Here is a 23,254-nt window from a genome sequence, read left to right as displayed (position 1 = left end):
TTATTTTAGGAATTTATGTGAAAAAATATTTGATGAAAATAAGTGAAAAATATTTATTGTGGAATTATGAAGAAAAATGGATTTATGGAAAATAAGAAAAAATTGAAAAACATATGAAAAAATTATGAAAATCAGAAATATTGATTTTCTTGGATAAATCATTAGTCAGGAGGTGATTTGGCTATAAGACTTGAGGATTTGTACGACATTCGAGGTTAGCACATATTCTGAGGTTACGACAGGAATTATTATATGAAGATAAGTGGTTCGACCCAATACTTAATTTGATTTCATGCAAATGGTTTTGGCACGTGAATTATTGATTTCAAGTGAGTGGTTTTTCCTATACTCGATTTGTTTCAAACAAGTGGCTTTACTACCAAAATTCGGTTTATTCCACGTGAATGGTTTTCCCTAAATGCTTTTGATTTATAAACATATTATGCATATTGAATTTATTACGTGATGCATCAACTGGATATGTTTTGTAAAAATACATGGCGTGTGGTTTTCATGACATCGATATATTTGAAGTCATGTCATTGTTATGATGTTAGGTGGGACGAGATGTGGTTTCCTTGAGAATGAGGCAATATTAATCTCAACCGTATGTGGAAATGGATTATCCTCGGGTGACACCTGTAATACCCCAAGAGCCCAGAGAAGTTAGTATATATCGAGGATAGTGTAAGGAAGGAAATAACACTAGCTGGATACCTTTTGGGCTGAATGTTGGCAAATAACTCCCAAGTTAAGCGTGCTTGACCTGGGGTAATCCAGGGATGGGTGACCCCCCTGGGAAGTTCATGTAGGCCCATCAGGGTAAGTTGTTCCGGTCCTTCCTATCGCTCAAACGGGATGTTACAAATGGTATCAGAGCCGACCTCCGAGCCTCTGAGCGCGGTGGTGGGGCAAACCTCAGCGAGGAAGCTGAGTCCCTGAGAGGGGTGCGTGTAGGCACCTTAGGCAAATCCCACATCGGCCATGCATCGGGGGAGATCTGGGACCGGTTGTAAGGTCGCATGACGAGGACGTCATGCGCTCAAGAGGGGGAGAATATAATACCCCAAGAGCCCAGAGAAGTTAGTATATATCGAGGATAGTGTAAAGAATGAAATAATACCAGCTGGATACCTTTTGGGCTGAATGTTGGCAAAGAACTCCCAAGTTAAGCGTGCTTGACCTGGGGTAATCCAGGGATGGGTGACCCCCCTGGGAAATTCGTGTAGGCCCATCAGGGTAAGTTGTCCCGGTCCTTCCTATCGCTCGAACGGGATGTTACAACATCAATGTGCACCCTAGAGATTAAGTATGTCGCGGCAAAGTCAATCTCAACTATATGTTGTGGAATGAATTTTCCACAGGTGAACGCCGATATACACTTCAGAGATTGAGTATGGTAGGAAAATTTCTCAAGGTTGACATGTTGTGTTGTTTATATATGTCATGCTCACGATCATACATACATTCTACGAAAACTATTTTTATGCAATTACTTAGATGATTCAACATCTAATTCGGACTGTGTTCTTGAAATATTCAAATGTTCCAGATGAGAGCAGCAGTAACAAAAGGAAAGGAATTGTCGAGATGTGATGTGACAATTATTTGTAGTAGATTCAGAGGATATCTTTTGGGTTATGATGAAACATCCCTTATGTATATTACTTTGATGATGTTATGTTGGTATAGTTACTTGCTTATAAATAAAAAATTTACAGTTATGTATCATTTGAGATTTCGATCTTACTTCTTCATATGTTATGGTATTACTTGTCTTGCTTTATTGGTTATTAAGTTTGATAAGCTAAGAAGATAGAATGGAATTTTTGAAAATTAATGATTGTATATCAAATGTAGTGTGCGTGAAAAAAAAAAATATTTTTGAAATCCCAAGTTAATGCTACACTTGAAAGAAGTGAGGTGTTACAACAGCCGCTCATCATCGCCGATGATGATGAACGGAGAAGAGGATGGGGGCGACCAATGATGAGAGCAGAAAAGGCATGACAACAAATAGAGTGCAAAAATAGATTTTTGCTTAAAATTATTTTACCATACTACAAATAGAATTTTCCTTCTATAAAGTAAAAAAAAGGAAGACTACTTACAAATTTGATCCTCTCCCAATCCTCACAAAATAATGAGCCACCTACACCTTGCCCATGCAATTAATCACTCAACTACAAACCACCGTGTCATTATCTAATCATGCTAGTAATTGTATTTTTCTTGATTTTGATTTTAAAAATAATAAATAAAAATAGAAAAACTAAAAAAAAAAAATTAAATTTTGCTATTTTTAATCATGGCAGTCAATTTAGGGTGGACATAAGTAGGGCTGACAATAAGTCAAGTTATTCGTAAGCTGAATCAAGACTCGACTCGATAATTGGCTCAACAAGTTAGCTTGTGATACAAATGAACCAAATTTGATCTCAAATATTTGACTCATTTAATAAATGAGTCGAGATTCAGCTACCATTAGCTCGACTCATTTAACTCACGAGCCAGCTCGATATATTTATATATATATTAATTTTATAAATTTATTAAATAAAAAAATATTTATTACTTAATAATCAATAATATAAATATATACTTAATAATTTTATAAATATATTATTTAAATATATATATATATATAAATAAAAGTAAGGTGATAGTCAATTTCAAGCTGAGCCGAGCTAGCTCGTAGTCATCATCAAGTCGAGCTCGAGCTAAAAAAATCAGCTCATATCGAGCTTAACTATGAATCAAGCTAAAATTAATCGAGTTGGGCTTAAACTAGGCTTAGCTGGGCTTATTGCCAGCGCTAGACATAAGTGGATAAAACACAAGATTACATATGTGGGGAAATAGAATGTAACAATGACCTGTTAACTGCCGTAGCTTATGACTGACCCAGAACGTGAGAATGTGCATAGAAATGCCCACGCAAGAAATCCAAGCAATATGGGGTTAAAGATAAAAGGTGCCAAAAGGAAGAAGGAATATGTGATCATATGTCAAAAGGAAGACACTCAGAGGCCAACCCCCACCACCATATATATAAAGCCTGCACGTAAGTCATGTATACCTGGAAAAATAGAAGAATGTTCTCAGCAGAATAGAGAACGAATTACTGGGGAAGCATCTTTGATCTATGATACTGCTTTTCACATTATTAACTGATAATACAAAAAAATTATGATGCATGTTCTCTTGGATTGAAATTATTAAATGCCGGTGCAACTAGAAACTTCCACAGCACTTGGAGATTATAATACCAACGCTGGACATGCTGTCAATTAGAATGGTGGCATGGAATGTATCATCAGGATGTTAACAATGGAGACAGTATGAATAGCAGGTTGAGAATTGCAAAGAATAAATTTACAGTCAAGAACTCGTAAGAAAATAATACTATACCCTCTTTGGCTCGTATGATTACCTTGTCGATGTCTGGCCGTTCTTCTCGATCCACCTGTTGGTACCAGGGAAGAAAATAATTGTTCTTTTTTTCGCAAATTGGTACATAGGAAGCTGCTGCTATTTTGCCCCAACAATGGCCGCTTTCTTCTGCAGAAAATTGCGCCCATCACGCGGAATTATTGGCAGCTCATGGCGGCGCATTATCCAACTCCAAAGAGTTCCTTTTGCACCGCCCATTGAAAAATTCTTCTCGTCAGATAGACTCGCGTCGAAAGACGAAGAGCAAGAGCTTGTCATTGCTGCCGCCTCATCCGAGAAAGTAGCCGGGAACGCGGAGCTTGTCAAAACCATTCTGACGGACTATGGATTCACCGATGCCCGGATCTCCAAAATCGCCGCCTCGCGCCCCTGTATTCTCTCTTTCAATCCGGACAAGACCTTCATTCCCAAACTCGAGTTCTTCCGCTCCATAGGGCTGTCGAGCAAGGACCTCCCCAGAATCATCTGTGCGTGCAACGGCCTCTTGTTCCGGAGCCTGGACAAGCAGCTTATCTCTTGCTATAATTTCCTGAAGAGCGTGCTTCTTCTCGACGAAAACGTCGTCGAGATGCTCAAGCGCGACGCCAGGATTCCTGCGCAAGACGTTGACAAGAGGATTGCCCCAAATATAGCCGCGCTGAGAGAAGCGGGCGGGCCCCAATCCGTCATCTTCTTCATGTTGCTTTATGCCCCCAACGCGGTGCATCGGGATGGACAGAAGTTCAAAGAAAGCGTTAATAAAGCCGTGCAAATGGGATTCAACCCGTCGAAATCGACATTCGCGAATGCCGTCCAAGTGCTCTGTGAAATGCCCGAGTCAACTTGGGATCATAAAATGGAGGTTTACCAGCGCTACGGCTTGTCCAGAGATGAAGTTCTGTTGGCATTCAGGTCACACCCGCTCTGTATGTACTTATCCGAGGAGAAACTTACGCGAGCAATGGACTTTCTTGTTAAGGAGATGGGTTGGAAGCCAGCCGCCGTTGCCCGGTGCCCTGTTGTCATCTTCTTTAAATTGGAGAAGAGGATCATGCCACGATGCGCAGTTATTAAAGTTCTACGGGAACGTGGCTTGGTAAAGAAAGATATATGCTTGAGTACTATTTTAGTGTGCGGTGAGAAATCATTCTTGGGTTTGTATGTGAGGAGATATAAAAATGATGTTCCAGGTCTGATGGGTGTTTGCATGGGAAAGGGGAGAACTTCTCAGGTCAAGATTTGAGTCAATGAAATGAAATCAGCTGAATTAATGGTTTTTGCATTGAAATTGTTTGTAAGTTTGTTCTTCATGTGATGTGATGTTGTTAACCATCAAATTTAGTTTAGCTGCGCTTGAAATGTTTTGGAAGTGGAAATACCTTTTTAGTATCATGTATTGTATGGTGCGTTGTTTATCCTATTCTGCTTTGTCTCGTCAGTTTGCAAGACGCAAGATTTCCCCCAGATGCAGTGCTTCGAGGCGCCTTCGTGAGTGAACAAAGGGGAAGGGATAGACGTCGGCTGGCACGCTGCAGGCTGCAGCTGTCCAAATAATCTCTTCTTTCACTCACTCGTGTCAAACGTGTTGTACTGTTCAAATTGGACTTCTCCACCCACGCATGTAGTAGTAATCTCTTAAGAGTTTCCTCTACATACGTATTGCCCAAGCAATGCCCAGCTGTATGTCTCTCATCTGACCTTTAGTCTCCTTTGTCCTTTTGCGTGTCTATTTATTGAACCATGTCATTTGTAGATCAGCCCTACATCTTGACTTTCACTAATTAAAATATCTCTTCCGTTTCATCGTACCGTCCTACCCGATTACGGAGTATTTTAATTATTTATACACGTATATAACTCAAAGTATAATCCTCAATACAAATAGCATTTTTTTTATTTTTTTTAAGTACAGATATACAATTTTACAAGCAACTTATCTCATAACCATAAGAGTTCTATGACTATGGCTCCCACCTAAAAATAATCTAATCAAGTAAAAATGTGGCTTTATTTTATTTTTTAGGCAATTTTGAACTTTTGACCAAAACAGAAAGTATTGTTTAAAATTTTCTAAAATAGCACTCTTTTAACTATACATTTATTAAACTAACATTCATTTTAAAATCTACCTAAGTGTCAATGACTGAGAAAGAATAGTTAGTTATCCACCCACTATTTTATATTGGGCTAAACAGACAAACAAAGGGTACAACATACTTGTTTTGAGTCTATTGTCGTTTTTTTTGTATATATTTCCTTTTTTCACTTTTTTAAGGTAACAAAAATTGATGTGTGTGTGTGTGTGTGTATTGATGCATTGGTTTTGCTCCGAAAGAAGTATATATAATTTATTTTTGTTTGATTAAGTAACAGCCCTTTTATCAATTTAACCTTAATTAATCAACAAACCAACTATAAGTAACTATTTATCGTATTTAGTCATCTAACACGTATTGTTATCAAATGGAATGCTTAATTTTTCTTTTTTAGTAAAAATAAAATAAACACTAAAAGCAAAAGACATAAAAAATAATAATAAAAATAATTTAAACACAACATTCCTCTCCAGACGTAATGTTAAGTAAACTTTGGAAAAAAGAAAACAAAAGGCAAAGAAGTAAATGAAAACAATTATTTAATTTGTTTTGTGTGAATGGTCGTTTTGTCTGTGGGTGGTGGATCAGTTAAAAAATAATTTTGCTGTCTTTGAAAGAAAATAAAAGAAAGTTAAAAAACAGAGGCTGCTGTATACCAAAACCAGGCGCTCTCTCTCTCTTCTCTCTCTCTCTCTCTCTCTCTGTACATCGATCCGAGCTCCCGAGATCGAGTACGAGATCCAAACTCTTGCGTCTCAGAATCGGCTAATTCTGGTCAAAGATCGGTAATTTGAGTTTTGTTGAGCGAGTTTTATTTGATAATTACCGAGTTTGTTTGTTGGGGTCGTCTGGTCGGTGAAATCAACGATCTCGTTGATCAGAGAAATTCGTCGATGGGTTCTTGTGGGTTTTCTGTCTTCTGATATGGGACGAAGAGATTTGTTGTTTTCGTGAGAGAGTTACACAAGTAATTGCTCGGGGATGAGTTGGAGGGTTTTGAAAGGTTTCTGGGCTATATCTTTTTGATGATTTCTTTGGGCAGTAGGGATGGAAGGAAGGGGTTGGGCCTAGGGTTTGGTGCTGCTGCAGAGATGTTGGAGCCTGAGCTTGAAGAAGGCGAGGCTTGCTCTTACCAAAACGAAGATGATTCTACCATTGACCCCGATATTGCTCTTTCTTACATTGTAAAGCTTCTTCCTTTTTCTTCTCTTCCTAAGCAGTTTTTATTCTTTATTGTTCATTTTTCCTCGTTCACAATTTACTCCTAATTTTCCTTTTTGACCCATATGCTGTCTTAGATCAAACCTGTAAATCACAGCTTTACCAGGTTTTATTTTATAAAACACTCTTGCTTGGTTTAATTCATAATTTTGTTGTGTGTGCGTACGATCCTCTTTGGCTTAGGGGCCAAAAGCTTTTGCCAAGGGCTTGCTTTTCAGTATTTAGACTTGATTGATTGCAGAATGGGGGAAATATCTTTGTTATCTGGATACCACTTTATTTAATATGGATACCATTAGGTGCATAATATTCTGCAATTGATTCGCAGGACAGAACGTGTGGGTTCTAGTGAATCGTGACCTTCTATTGGTCATAATAATTCACTTGTGAAATTGCGTTTACGGATTGTGTAGTGTGCCCTGATTACTGGGGATTTGTTTGCTGCTAATTTTTTCTGCTTAGGAGTGTGTGTGTGATCTGTTTGAATGCTGCATAGGAGAGAAGTGAGGGTGTGTTATCTGGTGTATACATCATACCTTTTAAAAGCATACTGGAACTTTTTTGAGATCGACAGGCAAAATTTAAAGCATAAGAGCTCACTTATTAGCCATGACAGGCTCATAGAACTAGCTTCTTTTTATGTGAATGTCCGTGCTATACCAAGGCTTAGGATGTCTTGATTTCAATCTCTGCCATTGTGGTTACATCTCTTTGCCCCTTTCACTTTCTTCCGCTGAATCTGATTTGTTCTACTGAATCTGATCACTTTATTCTTCTAAAGGATGTGAAACTTCAAGATGTTCTGGGTCATTTTCAAAAAGATTTTGAGGGTGGAGTAGTTTCAGCTGAGAACTTGGGTAAGCCAAATACCTGAGCTTGTCAAATTCAATGAGCACAATTCGGTTGTAGTTATGCTGTGAAGTGATCTGTTTTGGATTTATGCATATTTCAACAGGGGCAAAATTTGGTGGTTATGGTTCATTTCTACCCACCTATCAGCGCTCCCCCGTTTGGTCTCGTGCAAGGTCTCCACCAAAAGTTCCCAACTCCAACCCACCGAGATCCCCAAATAAATTGCACCTGGAGGTAGATATCTATGAAATTTAAGTCTTTATCTGTTTCCATGAGTTATTCTTTTATTGTAAAGGGGAAATATGACCACGTTGGTTGATACAGAACTTCTAGTTTGCATGAGCACTCTTACTTGTGTCCTTATACAGGCTGACCATCTCAGTTCTGTGGTTCCATCAAGTGCATCTCTGTCTGTGAGACATCCGCAAGCTTCTGCAACTGCTGCCTTACTGCCTTTAATAAGGGATTCTGTTGATGGTTCGGCAAAAAGAGTAGGGGTATCATCTATTCATTGTACTGAGGAGTCCACATCAAGATCTGAACCTGGTAGAAACTATGCTCCATCTTCTGACCAGAAGACACTGAAATTTAGAATCAAAGTGGGTCCTGATAATTTGCCGACTAGAAAAAATGCCGAAATCTATAGTGGTCTTGGCCTTGATATCTCTCCATCTTCATCTTTAGACGACAGCCCCACTGACACTGATGGGTTATCTCAGGAGCCTCAGGATGTTGTAGATGAATCCCCTACAAGTATTCTTCAAGTAAGCGGTTCCTTGATTGTTTTTTATCTTCCATTTTGTTTTATTTTTTCTTCAATTGACCTGTAAGTGATCAAATTATCTTGTCCATGCGTTGGAGCAGATTATGACATCATTTCCGGTGCACAATAACATATTGTTATCCCCTCTTGTTGATGATTTGATATACTTGATTGAAAGGGAAAAGCTTCATGGAGAAAATAAACGTAGATTCTCTAAGAGGAGTGGACAATATAGTTCAAATGGATCTGATTCTGCAAGGGGTGATGATAAAAGATCAAAGTCATTTGATAAAAATGCCTGTCCATCAGAATTAAAAAGTCTTGATGACAAGGACAGTCAAAATGGAACTGGTCTGCTGTTGAAGAAAGAAACAGATATTGACAGTTTGGTTTGTGAAGAACTTGTCGCTAATACTCTGAAGCTCCCACTTCTATCTAATTCATTTTCTGTTGTCAACTCTACAAAGGATAATGCTAGGACCATTGATAACTCCAGAGAAGCTAATCAAACGAAGGAAGAATACCTCTCTGGTCTAGCTAAAGGGGGGACATTGGAGGCAATATCCACCCAAGAGATTGGCTTGATTGAGAAGCCTATTGCAAAGGCTGCTTCAGCTGGTACATTATCAGAAGGCAAGAAAGCAAAGTCTCAAGGTGACAGCTTAGGTCTACGAGAAGAAGGTGGCTTGAGAGAAAAAGCTGATGTTTCTGGTGCAGTTGACTCAAATATTATTAAAGAAAGAAAAATTCAAAATGCTGAATCAATCGACCTTTTAGGGCAGAAGTTTAGTAAGAAAGCTATGCCTCATGAAGAGGATGACATCCAATTGGCTTCTCTGAAAGGGCATTCATCATCTGGGGGCAAAAACAAATCAAAAGGAAGCAACAATGTCCAGAGTGCTGAGGTTTTGAAAGACAGCTCAAGACTGGATTCTTCCTTGGTGTCCAAAAATAGGAAGAGTACGCATGCCAATGTTTATTCGTCTAAAGGTGAAATGGATGATTCCAAATCACAGAAGGATAATGGAAAGGCAAGAAATAGATACAGTGATTTTTTTGGGGACACAGAACTAGAACAGGAAGATGATGTGGATTCTGTAGAGCTTCCTTCAATTGACAGGCCAAAGGACCTTGAGGTGGTTGAGAAAAACACATTGGCATCTAATGGCACATCGAAGGAAAGGTTGATTGGCAAGAAGCCATCTATGCCTGGGGCATATCAAAAAGCAGCTCCAAATGCAGGTCCGATTGGAAATGGATCCATTTCTGATGCAGCTCCTGGAACATTGGGTCCCCTAGTCAAAGAAGATTGGGTCTGCTGTGACAAGTGTCAGAAGTGGCGACTTCTTCCAGTAGGGACAAATCCAGAAAGCCTTCCTGAGAAGTGGCTTTGTAGCATGCTTGATTGGCTGTAAGTTTTATTAATGATGTATAAGTTTTATTAATGATGTATGGCTTTGGTAGTTGACTACATCCTATGACATGGTGGGAACTGTTGGAAACTTCTAAATACAGTTGTTCTACCAAATGAGAAAAGAGAGTTAATAATTCCCTGTGTGAGGTTTTACTAAGAAACTTGGGGGTGGGGGGAGGGGTGGAACTTGTCTCCACTAGATTTCACTGAGGTTTAGCACTTAGTAACTTTGAATACTTTTAGATGAATAACAACTAAACCAATAATATACAAAAAAATAGTTGTTCTTAGCAGGTGAATAGTTCCAGTTTCTCTTCCTCATTAAGATCAAACTACTTGCTGTCCGAAGGGATATGGGGCTGGGATCAAAGAGCATAGCAACTATTTGTGGTGCACTTAGGGAGGGGGAGAGAGAGAGATCAACAACCTTTGAAAATAATAATGACATCAAACTTCATGTAGTTTAAGTTAGCCCAGATTGTGGTGTTAGTATGTGGCATCCTCTGGTAATGATAATATAGATGAATGAGAATGCATAATAATCCTTGTGTATAAAATTCTGTGGTCTGATGGAAAGAAATACACATCGGTTCATGCATATGTCATAAATTTTTGATCAACTTCACTGTCTTGATATTTCTCTAGGCCTGGAAGGAACCGGTGTACTGTTAGTGAGGAGGAGACAACTAATGCTGTAATTGCCATGCACCAAGTTAGTGCTCCTGAGAATCAGAATAATCAGCATGGTCATCCTGGTAGTGTCCTACCTGGACTGCCCATGGGTGAAACCAATTGTTTTGATCAGAGCCGCCAAAATCTTGGTTTCCATCCTGTGCCTAGTGGTGGGAAGAAGAAATATGGAATAAAAGATGTGTCAGATACAATGAGCCACGATGGTCTTGCACTATCCTCTGACTCTTTGAAGAAGAACATCCCTGCACCAACTAAAAGTAGAAGCTTAAATGGTGTAAACCAGTCTCCAGCAAGTGAAATTCAACCTATGCATTTAAGCAAATCTAGTGTGGTTGAGAAACACAGGCATAAAAAGAAAGAGAAAAACAAATCACTTGAACAGCATCCTAATGGAGGTATTGAATTTTAAGTAGACGTTTCTTGCTTTTGTCAAACCCCTTTGTCTGAAAAAGAAAAAAAAAAATGTAATTTCTTCAGTTGTTGTACTGGGCACAGGTGAAAATAGGTCCTCCAAGATCAAGAGTAAAAGAGATAATCAAGATTTTGTTGGAATTTCTAAGAAAATTAGGCTAGATGTTATGCATGTTGCTGACGAAGATTGGAAATCTGACTGTAATGGACCTGTGGAGGAGGTTGGCCCTGTCTCAAATAATAGTTTGTCCGCAAATGCACCAGGGAAGGATGGCTGCAAATACGATGACTTTTCTTATATGGATGGAAAATCTAAGGAAAAGAAGAGCTCAAAAGATCCTCCCAGAAAAACAAAATGCCAAGTTCAAGTTACTTCTGATGATGGATCTCTGCATATGGAGAAATCTGATGGTAAAGATGTTTCGAGAAAAAGGAAAACAAATGAAAGTCGGGATACTCATGTTTCCACAGCATCCCTCCAGAGTGGGCATCATATTCATGATAGGAAGGATCTTCTGGAACATACAGCTGAAGTAATTCACAGGAAGGAAAAGAAGGCAAAGATCTCCAAGTCTGAAGGGAAAGAGACCAGTGTAAGTAAAAGCTCTGGTGGAGCAGTGAAAAAGGGTAGAAGTATGAAGGAACAGCAATTGGGGCCAGATCGGGCAAGTACTCTGTCTCAGCGTAGCTTGGATGATACTGATTCTCTGAGAAGAGGTTTAGGATCTGCACAACCATCTCAGGCTGCCACTTCAAGCTCTTCAAAAGTTTCTGGTTCCCATAAGAACAGAAAGAATGTGCAGGAAGTCAAAGGCTCACCAGTAGAGTCAGTTTCTTCATCTCCTTTGAGGTTTTCAAATCCTGACAAGTCTAAATCAACAAGGAGACTAGAGGTGAAAATGGAGTTTGGAGATGCCGGTTTCCTTGCTGCTGGAACTCCAAGAAGATGCTCAGATGGTGAAGATGACATGGGGAGCAATCGATCTGGGACTGTGGGGAAGGATGAAGCTTTTGACACCCATTTCGATTCTCAGGGAAGGAATAGTGGTCATTTTTCTGGTACTGAAGCTAAAATACAGACTGTACATTCTCCAGAATTGGCAGGTCACCATTTTGATAATAGTGGTAATAATATCATAGGCAGTGATACCCAACACCCTTGCAGACCACAGACTTCAGATCAATTCCGTGGTGAAGAAAGAGAAAATAACAAGCAGTATCTTTCTAATGCTCCATGTCTGAGTAAGCCTGCTAAGGAATCCTCGTTGAAGTCTAAAGAAAAGAATGGGAGTTTAAAATCTGAACTTGACAAGGGAAAGTTCAAGATGTCTGATTCTTATAATGTTTGTATAGACCATATACCTAAAGAAGAAAAATCAAGGGTTAGAAAAAACAGGGCTGAGCAGAAGTTTGGGGTTAACTCTGATAAAATTGAAAAGAATTTTGTTGGTAAGAAAGAATCTGCAGGTAAAGTTGTAATTGAAGATGGTAAAAGAGAGATTCAACAAAAAAATGGAGGTAATAATGGTCTGGATGTTAAAGTTGATGGTCTCTCCAGCCAGGACCATAGGCACAGTGATGAAAGATCTTCAAGGAGGTATCTCTCCGATAAAACAGATCAGGTGGAGGTCTCTGGTAGAACAAAGTTACACTCATTACCTCCCTCTGGAAGAGGTCAAAGTGAGTCTGGAACACAGTCTCTCCAATTAAATCCTGGAGCTGAGAAACAGAATGAAGGAAATAGTTTGTTAACTGAACCTTCTGATTGTGATCATGCATTGAAGGCCTACCAACAGAATAAAAAATGTGACAGCCAGAATAGTAGTCAGCCTATTAGATCAAGACATACCACAGTTAATGGACAGAGAGTCAGGGATGTAGAGGCCCCAAGTCCTGCCAGAAGAGATCCCTCCAGCCAGGCTGCCACCAATGCTGTAAAAGAGGCAAAGGATCTGAAACACCTTGCTGATCGCCTCAAGGTTGCTGGATTGTGTGCGTGTGCGTGTGTTTTGCCACCATGGAATTGGTGACAGTCACCTTCCTAATTCTTGGTACTTTTTTATCTTTGCAGAATTCTGGATCAAGTACTGAAAGCACAGGTATTTATTTTCAGGCAGCTCTTAAGTTTCTTCATGGAGCCTGTTTATTAGAATCTAGCAATGTTGAGAGTTCCAAGCAAAGCGAGATGATTCAGTCAATGCAAATGTACAGTAGCACGGCAAAACTCTGCGAGTGAGTAATACTTAAAATTTATATAGGGGTCTCTTTCATAATGGGATGTACCCTTTTATTTGCATTGTCTTTGAAATGATATTGCCACTTGTTCTACGCTTTTTCTTTCCTCTTCTCTCTCAACTCCCAATCATTCCTTGATCACTTTCTGATAACAGTAGCATTTATTGTTCAAGTCGTCTAGGGCAAGGAATTTTCCCTTTATTAATGTGTGTGCACATATATTCACTGTAGTAATGAGGATGATTTGAACATGTTGCTAAGATATGACATCTTAGAGAACCTTACTTTGAAACTGTGGGAAAAAATTAACTTGCAAATTTGGTGGATGAATTTGTCTCTGTGAGATATGAAAGTGCTAATGTTGCTCCCTTTCTTGTTTATTGCTTTTTTCTTAAATTGGTAGGTTTTGTGCCCACGAATATGAGAAATGTAAGGACATGGCTACTGCTGCATTGGCCTACAAATGTATGGAGGTGGCATACATGAGAGTAATATATTCATCACACAGCACTGCAAACAGAGATCGGCATGAGTTGCAGAAAGCCTTGCAAATAGTTCCTCTGGGTAACTATTATAAACTTTGATCTGGAATTTTGCTTCTTGCATTAATGTTTGTTTCTTGGCAATGTGAATTTATAAACAAGAAAATTCTTCTGTATCCAGCTCAAAAGAAAGTGTTACTAACTTTTTATTTCGCCTTCATCTTATAAGAAATTGAACCCCATTCCCTACCACCTCATCTTAATTTCAGGAAAAAAAAAAAAAAAAACTACTCTTGAATGTATGTAATTAGTAGTTCTGAGAGGACCATCCTTGCAGAGCCTGCATTCATGGTGTGAGAATATGACCCCAGTCGTGTTTGTTTCCTGAATTTAATCATGGATTACTTCTCTTTTTAGGATAAATTACATTTCTAGACTTCCTATACCTTTAATGTTTCAACTGCAGTTGTGTTGCTTCACATTGTAGGGAACCTCCAGTAGAACAATGTCATTTGCAATGTTAATATCAATTTTCTTCAAGTTTAAGAATTTAGGTCTGGAGATGGAATCTATATGGTATGGAGATGTTATAACATTAGATTTTTGCACTACTGCATGCACATATGTGATGAGGATAAATGAGTTGGATTTTATTTACCAGAAATCTTGCCTTCCACCCTAAGCTGAATGAGAAGAACCAGCAGAGCAGGAAATTTATTGATCTTAACATAAAGATTTTTGTAATTTATCCCATCCATTTGAGACATTTAGATTATAGATCTATTATAGATTCTCTTATTTCCTTTTTTATTTTTCTTCATTTCTCTTTGCTGCTTGGATTGCTGAAGGTAACAATTTCCAAAATATCAAATATTTTATTCAATGCATGCTTATTTTGTACCATTATGGCATCATTTTTCATTCTTTTTGCTTATTTAGTGTGTAAGCATTTCTGTAGTATTTCATTTTATATTAGGGATTGGGCATTCATGTGGCAGATAAGATACTGAACTTAAATCAGTTCTTTTAATTGACCTGACATAATTCCTGTACTTGCTTTTGTCAGGTGAATCTCCATCTTCCTCTGCCTCTGATGTTGATAACTTAAACAACATAACAACATCAGACAAAGTCCCCTTAGCTAAAGGAGTTAGCTCTTCCCAAGTTGCTGGGAACCATGTTATTGCTGCACAAAGCCGCCCCGGCTTTTCACGGCTCCTCAACTTTGTGAGTATAAAACTCAAAAACATCTCTAGTAGGTTATGAAAGAGAACTATTTTTTGGCATATTTACATCCAGAAGTAAATGAAACCATAATGCCTATTGCCTACAAATCTATACTCCAGTCCGGGTTATATAAGTTAAGGAGCATAGATGAATACTCTGCTACTGAAAGAGAAAATTCCAGTATTCCACAAGGTCAAAGGAATATTTTTTTTTAATCTCATTATGATTTGGTTAGGTCCTAGGGACGAGGAAAATATTGGTACATAGCCAGTGAGTATGCTACACTAAGTTATCCTTGGGGTCCCTCCTGCTGTGCTGATCCTCACTGGTGCTCGTCTTTGGGCATCGAGGTCTTTGGTGTTTTGTTGATCATTGCCTGGCCTCTTCGTATGACAATTGTGTATCCCTGGTTTTGGGAATTTACTCTCTTTAGTGTTTAGGTTTAATTTTGTTATTTGTTCATTTTGCCTCTTTGTTCTTTTTGTGAGGCATGCCCGATAATCTGTAGACACTTTGCGGTTTTCGTTTTATGCAATTATTATTTACAGGAAAAATATTCTTATTAAATAATCAATTACTTAATAGGGTTAATTACCAAACTTTATCTATAGCAAACTTTAAAATGTATCAATTTTACATTTAAACTTTCAATTTTTTTTATCAATTCTACAACACAGGTAAAATTAAATAATTAATACTCATTTGATGTATTAATTATTGATTTTTCTTCTTATTTTTCAAACTTAATCGTGCACATAATGACAAACTGTAATGATGTGCATGGTCAAGTTTGAAATTTTGAAGAAAAATCAATAAACACATTAAAAGAGTATTGATGATTTAAGTTTTAAGATATTGTAGAATTGATAAAAAATTGAAAGTTCCAAATACACTAGTCAAAGTTTGGTCATTTTTTAGTAATGACCCTATTTAATATATGCAGCTAATAAAAAATTTCCTCAATTAAGACTCATGCCACACTTGTGGAACCTCCACCTTTAACATCCTGATGAATTATTCAATTAATAAAATATGGGGGTAAAATTTTCTTTATTGAATTTGAAAATTTTGGCTCCTCGCAACCCTGCATTTTACTATCTTAATTGGCTGGATACCATTCTCCATGGATGATCGCACAACGGATTAGTGTGACTGGAAACTCGCAATCCTTGTCGATCAGTTTTTGGCATGTACTAGGAACAAAGGGAGACTCACGTTCAACTTTATCGGGTAGGGGTGAAGGTAGATCCTATTGGGTACTTAGCCACTTACTATGCATACATATATTTATATTTATAATTTTTGAAGGGGGCCAAATAGTTCCTTGGGCACCTCTTAAATGCTTCTTTTTTATATATTATATATATGCATGCGGCCCTTGTGTGGCTCACATAACTTCATGAAGGGAGTCTAATATGCTCCCCCCCCGGTGCAGGAGAAGGGCTTCCTGATGAATTTTTAATTTTTTTTAAATGTTTGGTGCCCCCTGTTTCTGACACCACAAGTAGAATTTATGAATTTTTTTTCTTGAATTTTCCTTTGTAGTTCTCTTTTCCTTTTTTCTCTCTGCTCACTATCCAACTCTTGGCCATCCATGTTCCTCTTTCCTTTGCCACTCATCACCACTTGAACGAAGCCAACTTACTGAAAACACCCGCCATCACCGACCACTACCCTTGATCCTTTTCTCCCCTCTTATCGTGCAAGTCTCTACATGTAGATGCAAAATATCCCTAATACCCTGACACATGCCGTACTTGGGAAATTATTATATCCTTAATTACATTGAATCAATTCGCTTAGGTTGGCATTTTTCATCATATCTTTAAACCATTTAGCTCCTAACCAAAAAGGCCACAGAATACACATTTTTAGCATCCAAAATTGAGAAGATAATAGGTGGTGTCACCATTCCCTAGGTCAGGCTGGTCTTGGCCTTCTTAGGTTATTTTAATTTAACTCACTTAATCTTGATGCCACATCTTTAATTTTATTAAGGCCTAAATTGGGGTCATTGACTCGACTGCTGCATAGCCTCTTTCTGATAAAATAGCAACTAGTGCTACTGGACGCCCAGGTATTGAATTCCTCCTTGGAGGTCAGCTATGCATGTCGTGAGAGGTCTTTGCCATATGCAGGTCCATTTGTTTTTAGACGAACAAGTAGAGGGAATAGAACATATATAGATGCTTTGATATGCAAACTTAAGTATGAGTGCTGGGTATAGGAATATCCATGTGAGGGACCTTCTAAAATATTTAATCTAGGGTATTAAATAAAATACTCCAATATTATATTATTCTTCACACGTGGTAAAATATTATATTATTATTTTGAAGTATAATTAAATTAAGTAGACTAGGAAGGAAAGGATGAGATTTGTCTCTTATCCTGTTAGTCTTGAAGTTACTCTCTGCATATTATATTTCTGCCATATCTTGTGGATAAGGGCAAGGTGGAACAGAAATTTCATGTAAAATGCTCTTTTTCGTTGGGGGGTGCTCATTTTTTAACTCATTTCCCATCATGCCAAGAGAATCCCTTTAAAGTAATTGATTTTACTTGTCAGAAAATGATTATCAGTAAAAGCAGGTGTGATGAGCACGGCAAGTTTTTGTTGCTATTTGTTATAAGTGTTGCTTTTGATTTGGTGTATGACATCTTTATATGTGTGTAAATAAGCATATTAAAAGGTGATTTAACTGCAGGCACAGGATGTAAATTTTGCAATGGAAGCTTCAAGGAAATCTCGAATTGCATTTGCAGCTGCAAGCGCAAGAATGGAAGAGGCCCAGTACAGGGATGCTATAACTTCTGTTAAAAAGGCTCTTGATTTCAATTTTCAAGACATAGAGGGATTATTGCGTTTGGTACGGCTAGCAATGGAAGCTATTAGCCGTTGAATATTAGTCGTAATTGAGTGTACATGACCCCGGGAACAGATTTGTTTCTTTGGGCTTTCTACCCCCTCCAATTCTTAATCCCTAAGGGAGAAAGCAAAAGGTGATCTTTCTGCTGCCTCGCACAATCATCTGTTAAGGTCTCACCAGTTTAGTGTCTTTGTACATCTGTATCATACCAGCCAACTTTGCAAATTTCATATATTTTTCAGCAATGCTTCACCTACTCTCTAGCAAATAAGGGCCTCAGAAAATGTCATTATTTGATGTTATTGGTTCAGGAAAATAAATTCCTTTGTGAAACTTTTGCGGGGTTGATGTTATTGGTTGGTTTGGGAGAGAATGGCACAGGAATATAAATATCAGTACGGGGCTGATCCAAACTACACCTACAGCTGGAAGATTCAACATTTATATCAAGAAGAGTGAAAATCTGTTCTAGTTTGAGGTGGAATCTTGTTGCAATAATCCTCCATCTTTCTAGTTTTTTGTTCCTTTAATGCGGGAATGCTTGTGGCCAGCTTATTTGTTATTTAAATGTCTTATCTGGGAGAAACTAATGGATGGAAAACTTGCAAAGCCCATCTTCCGAAAAATGACCTACTGATAACCTCATCCAAAGCAACATCTTAGCAAAGGATATGCCAAGCCTCAGGTAGCATGCATGTGTATTTCTACTGATTGAAATTATTTTTCTTTTCAGTTGTTTACCTTTCTTTGATTCCCTTGCTTGCTTGCAGGTTTCTGTAGTTAATCTACTTTCGCAGCTGGGACAGAGTGCTAGGGCAGAAACAGGAGCTGTTAGGGAGAGAATTTGTAGAGTACAAAATGGAAGTAGCAGTGTGTATATAGTTCCCACAGCGGACTCTTTCTGATTTCTCTTTTTAGAGGTTTGTGAAATTTTTGACATCACACTCTATTTTTCTCTTTTATGAAATTATGTGCTTATTTTGTTTGTTTCTCATTCGGGGACAGTGGCTATGTAAATGCACGAATTGTTCTGGTGCTTCATCCTATACTGTTTTGCTGATCTAGCAGGTAAGTGGCCCTTTGCTTAATTACTAGACTAGATGCTGCTGCTACCTGTGAAGCTTTTGCCTGTCCTATTTTCCTGGGTTGCCTTTCATGCTTAACAAGTCTTATTGTCGAACATAAATACGTCAGAGCCACGTACCACTGTTAGATGAGAGCTTTTTCCTTTTTCATTTTCTTTCTCCTCTCAGTATGGTTGGAAAATCCCCCTCCTTGATTTGCAAACAGAAATTTGGAAGCTACAGTCTGTCGTCCTTCAATTCTAACTCTGATTTCTCATACTAGTCTTTAAACTGGAAAACAAAATTTAATTGTGGTTCTTGTTCCTCTCTTTGTCTACTGCATCTAATGTGCAAATAAACATTGGTAGGCGGATGGAATGGAACAGTATCAGCAAAAGAGGAATTCGACCATAGATAAAATGATTTGACTCTTGTTTCTTTTGGTTTTGATTTTGCATCAATCGAGCTTACATAATGGGATAAAGACTTAATATGTTAAATGTTGGGAAGTTTTTTTGTCACACGAACGTTGGCCTGGCCTGGGCGGGCCAAAGCTCTTAGTCTTGCCAATTAGTGCTAATTGGATGGAGCATATTTGCTTGCAGGTAAGAAACTGTAAGTGTGGGGTGGCAACATATGTGGCATGGAGCATCAGATGATGATGATGAATAATCTACATTCATGAGTTGTTGTTTTGTTCCGTTATTCCCATCTTTACAGCTGTTGTATTAATTTCATCTTTCTTTGTTTTTAAGCAGATTTTCTATTGTAAGATAAATAGACAAGACTTCAATCAGTGCCTCCGTCTTGCTCTTAATACTTGATCCATTATAATATATATATATATATATTAATTACCTCTCGTGGGAGGTTATTGGTAGGTAGGTGTTGTACCCACATTGTGGGTGTTTGGACATTAGTATATATTTGACATGACCTATTTGATAAACTTTTGTTCAAATGTTTGCTTTGTTACAACAGATTGAAGACCCTGGTTTAGTTTGTTAGTTTTTTTTTTCATCCTTACCCTTTTATGTTAAAAAATAAATAAATAAATAAAATACTAACATATTGTTTAATTTTGGTTTTTATTTTTGACTTTTTTTTTTCTTTTTAATTTTTCATGCTAAGGTTCAAAGACCTCATGTTATATACCAAAGCCGAAGCCCCCCGCCTCCGTTGGATAGCGGCGTGCGTGGGAGTTGCGGCAAAAAAATAAAAGCAAGCTGTCTCTTAGGCCGAAAATATTTCTTCATTTATTAGTGTATTGCTTTCTTAATCTTCCAAAAATTCTTCTTAAATAAGATGAAATCAACAATTTCACATTTTAATATGAGAAATTTACAAGCGATGGTAAAGATTTGAATTGAATCTCAGCAACCATCACTCACTACATGCAATTTGAATCGAATCAAATTAACAAATCCAAAATTAATTTTAACTTTGGTTCTATGGAGGCTGCTAAAGCATGGCTTTATTTATATACATCATTTTAGATAAAATAAAAACATATATTAATTTTAATAAATGCAATGCAAATTTAGTGTAAACCAGCCTTCTACCTATGCATCTATAATTTCGTGTTCCATCCTAAAACGAGAGCTTCAAGGTAGTAATGAAAATGGGTGTTTAAAAAAATTGACAAATTGTATATAATTTTTTTTTGAGAAATAGTTTGACACTGTTTGAGAAATCCTCAAACCATACAATTTGTGATTTAAAGATTTCTCGATTCGGTTCAAAATCAACTCCCCCGAGTAGTGCAATAATAAAAAAATTATAAAATATGGTGAACCCTAATCTTCCATTCTTCATTTCTTCCTCTTTATACAGCCCCCGCCACACCCTTCCCCAATCCTTTTCTTCCTCCCAATGACAACCTCCTTCCCCAACCCCTTTCTTTCAATCTCTAGTCTCTTTTGAGTCTACGACATCATCTCAAAGGGTCCAAGGAGATCGCTGGTGAGGCCTCGAAGCGCGTCGTTCAGATTATCTCTGGTCAATCAGATCGTCACTTGTCGATCTCTCCCCACCATAACGCGGGAAGAGGGGAACGGAGAAGACACGGCAGTCGGTGGAAGAAGGGAACAAAAGTTGAGATGTATTGAACAGCAGAAGAAGGGAACAGAAGCGGAAGAAGGCAACAACGAAGAAAACGTGCAGAAGGCGATGTTGCGCAGAAGGGTTTGACGAGCAGATCAAGTTGCAGTGGGTTTGTGATTTTTTTTCTTTCTATTTGATTATTTTGTGGTTTTTTCCTTGTGATTTTAGAGATTTTTTTATATTAAATAATTAATTTATGTATTTAATTTTTTATCTATATAATTTTTATTAATTTGTATATTTAATTATTTTATGTATTTAATTATTAATTTTATTTTCTCTACTTTTTTATTTCCGTTTTAATTAGGGATGGCAATTGCAACCGAAACCGTGGGGAACCAAACCGAAACCGAACCGGTCAACGCGGTTAAAAACCGTTTGACTGGGTAATGGTTTGGTTCGGGGAAAAACCGAACACTGTTTCAATGGGTATGGTTTGGTTATGGTTTTCACTAAAACCAAACCAAAACCCGAACCGAAACCGAACCAAATGGTGGGTAACCGAACCAAACCGAATATATATATATATAATATATATTATATACAACCCCGCCCACCTGAGGCTAGCCCACCCCAGCCCAATTACCTTACTTGCAAACCCTTCTCCCCTTCTCTTTTCCTTCCTCTCTCAACCTCACTCTCACTCTCTCTCACCCTCGCTCGTCCGCCCGCCCTCGCCCTTGCTCTCTGCATGTCTCTTGCTCTCGCTCGCCCTCGCTGGATCTCTCTTACTCTCGCCAGGGCTCGGCCCCTGCTCTCGCTTGCCCTTAATCTCTCTCACCCTTTCTGCCTCATTTCTCTTGCTCCTCCGCGCGAGCTCACCAATTGCCCTCGCTCTCTGTATCTCTCTTACTCTCACTCGCCCTCGCTAGATCTCTCTTGCTCTCGCTAGGGCTCGGCCCCTCTTGCTCTCTCTCACCCTCGCTGCTTCTCACTCTCTACCTCATCTCTCTTCATATTAATTTATTTTTTATATTTATAATTTTGTTAGATGGAGTTGGCTTATTCATTTTAGATGGATATGCATCAATTTACGAAGAATATATTAATGTTGTTGATAAAGGTATTAACTTTCGTAGATAATTTTTTTTAGCTTAAATTACAATTTAATTATGCACATATTAATTTATTGATCTTAACAATTGTAGGTTTGGAAATGTGATTTTATATCCAATAAGTTTTGTAACTTTATGCAAGAATAAGGTAACTTTATTAGAATTTATCTTTGTTTGTTGTGAAATTATCAAAAAAATTTATGAATGCTATTTGTCTTTGTTTGTTGATATGGATTAAATTAAAAAAACCATGGTTAAACCGAAACCGAACCGAAACCGAATGGTTTGGTTATGGTTTTAAATTTTTAAAACCAAATGGGTAATGGTTTGGTTTTGGTTTTAGTAATTTAAGTTTGGTTTGGTTATGGTTTTGGCAAAAACCGAAACCAAACCGAACCATTGCCAACCCTAGTTTTAATTCTATATATATTTTATTTTTCTTTGATTTTCTCTATTTTAATTCTAAATTATTATTAAGTTCCTAAACTTTCACAACACTCGAATGCAATATTAGGCTAAATAGTTGATGAAACAATATATAAAATCACAAAAACCGCACTAGTGAAATAAATGAATTAATATTTTAAATGTTTTAGACAAATCACATCGCAAAATGCAGTGCAATCTGATGTGATTTTCACGCACTAAATCACATCATGCGATCTGATTTAACAAAAAAATCTCATACAATTTGACGTATTGAAAATGCAAAAAATTAGCCTAATCACACCATGCAACCACCTAGCAATGAAGAAAGAAAATAGAAAAAAGATTTGAGAGAGAACACAGATGGAAGAAAAGGAGCGCTCTTGAAAAAATTAATGCCTTTTCGTACTCATCCCTAATCAAATAAAATTGAATGAAATTTGTTAAATATACTCAAATTGAGTAAAAATTGTCACCTCCTATTTATCACATTATGAACAGTCAGGATGGTGGGTCCCCCACACACGGTAATTGTGAGAAATTTTTAATAATATTGTAATTTTAAAATAAATTAACAAAATACATATTTCAAACTATTTAACAAAATATTACAAATTTTACACCTAGGCAGTCCACACTAAAAATCAAACTGAACAAAACATGCTCTTGAAAAAATATAAGTTGAATGAAAAACTCGCTCGCTCGCTCCCACAATGGGAGAAGTGAGTACTCCTCCATATTTTGCGAGGCAACAAGACACGATTTTGCAAAATTCAACTTGTAGAACTTACTCCTCCCACGAGGAGCTGAGCTGAGCTGAGCCTTCACGTGTGCACAAGATCCTTACACAAAGTCAGCTTATGCAAATAGCTCATTGGGAAGAGAGTTTGTCTCATTAAAATTGTCATAG

General features: G+C 37.7%; 2 protein-coding genes across 7 annotated transcripts; both read left to right on the top strand.

The window, feature by feature from the left end:
- Positions 1-3,547: 3,547 nt before the first annotated feature.
- LOC127792033 (uncharacterized) lies at positions 3,548-5,092 on the top strand. The gene has a single exon (XM_052322363.1). The coding sequence runs from the start codon at positions 3,548-3,550 to the stop codon at positions 4,673-4,675; it is 1,128 nt and encodes a 375-aa protein (XP_052178323.1). The 3' UTR covers positions 4,676-5,092.
- A 1,067-nt stretch (positions 5,093-6,159) lies between these two features.
- LOC127810118 (cysteine-tryptophan domain-containing zinc finger protein 7) lies at positions 6,160-19,738 on the top strand. 6 transcript variants are annotated; one of them, XR_008025363.1, is made up of 15 exons: positions 6,163-6,712; positions 7,531-7,606; positions 7,705-7,835; positions 7,970-8,365; positions 8,466-9,775; positions 10,424-10,866; positions 10,949-12,861; positions 12,954-13,114; positions 13,521-13,681; positions 14,666-14,826; positions 17,535-17,829; positions 18,008-18,381; positions 18,467-18,616; positions 18,702-18,764; positions 19,366-19,738. XR_008025363.1 is itself a non-coding variant. In XM_052349406.1 (11 exons), the coding sequence occupies exons 1-11, from the start codon at positions 6,554-6,556 to the stop codon at positions 17,727-17,729; spliced, it is 5,064 nt and encodes a 1,687-aa protein (XP_052205366.1). In that variant the 5' UTR covers positions 6,162-6,553; the 3' UTR covers positions 17,730-17,830. The 6 variants fall into 6 exon arrangements, 4 of the variants coding, with proteins under 4 accessions (XP_052205377.1, XP_052205366.1, XP_052205360.1 ...); XM_052349406.1 differs by lacking the exons at positions 18,008-18,381; positions 18,467-18,616; positions 18,702-18,764; positions 19,366-19,738 and having other exon boundaries at positions 6,162-6,712; positions 12,996-13,114; positions 17,535-17,830; XM_052349400.1 differs by lacking the exons at positions 18,008-18,381; positions 18,467-18,616; positions 18,702-18,764; positions 19,366-19,738 and having other exon boundaries at positions 10,967-12,861; positions 17,535-17,830.
- Positions 19,739-23,254: the final 3,516 nt, after the last annotated feature.

The sequence above is a fragment of the Diospyros lotus genome, chromosome 1 (genome assembly GCF_014633365.1).
Source record: "Diospyros lotus cultivar Yz01 chromosome 1, ASM1463336v1, whole genome shotgun sequence".
Lineage (NCBI taxonomy): Eukaryota > Viridiplantae > Streptophyta > Magnoliopsida > Ericales > Ebenaceae > Diospyros > Diospyros lotus.
Note: the sequence above shows the minus strand (reverse complement) of the source record. Positions and strands in the feature narration are given on the sequence as shown.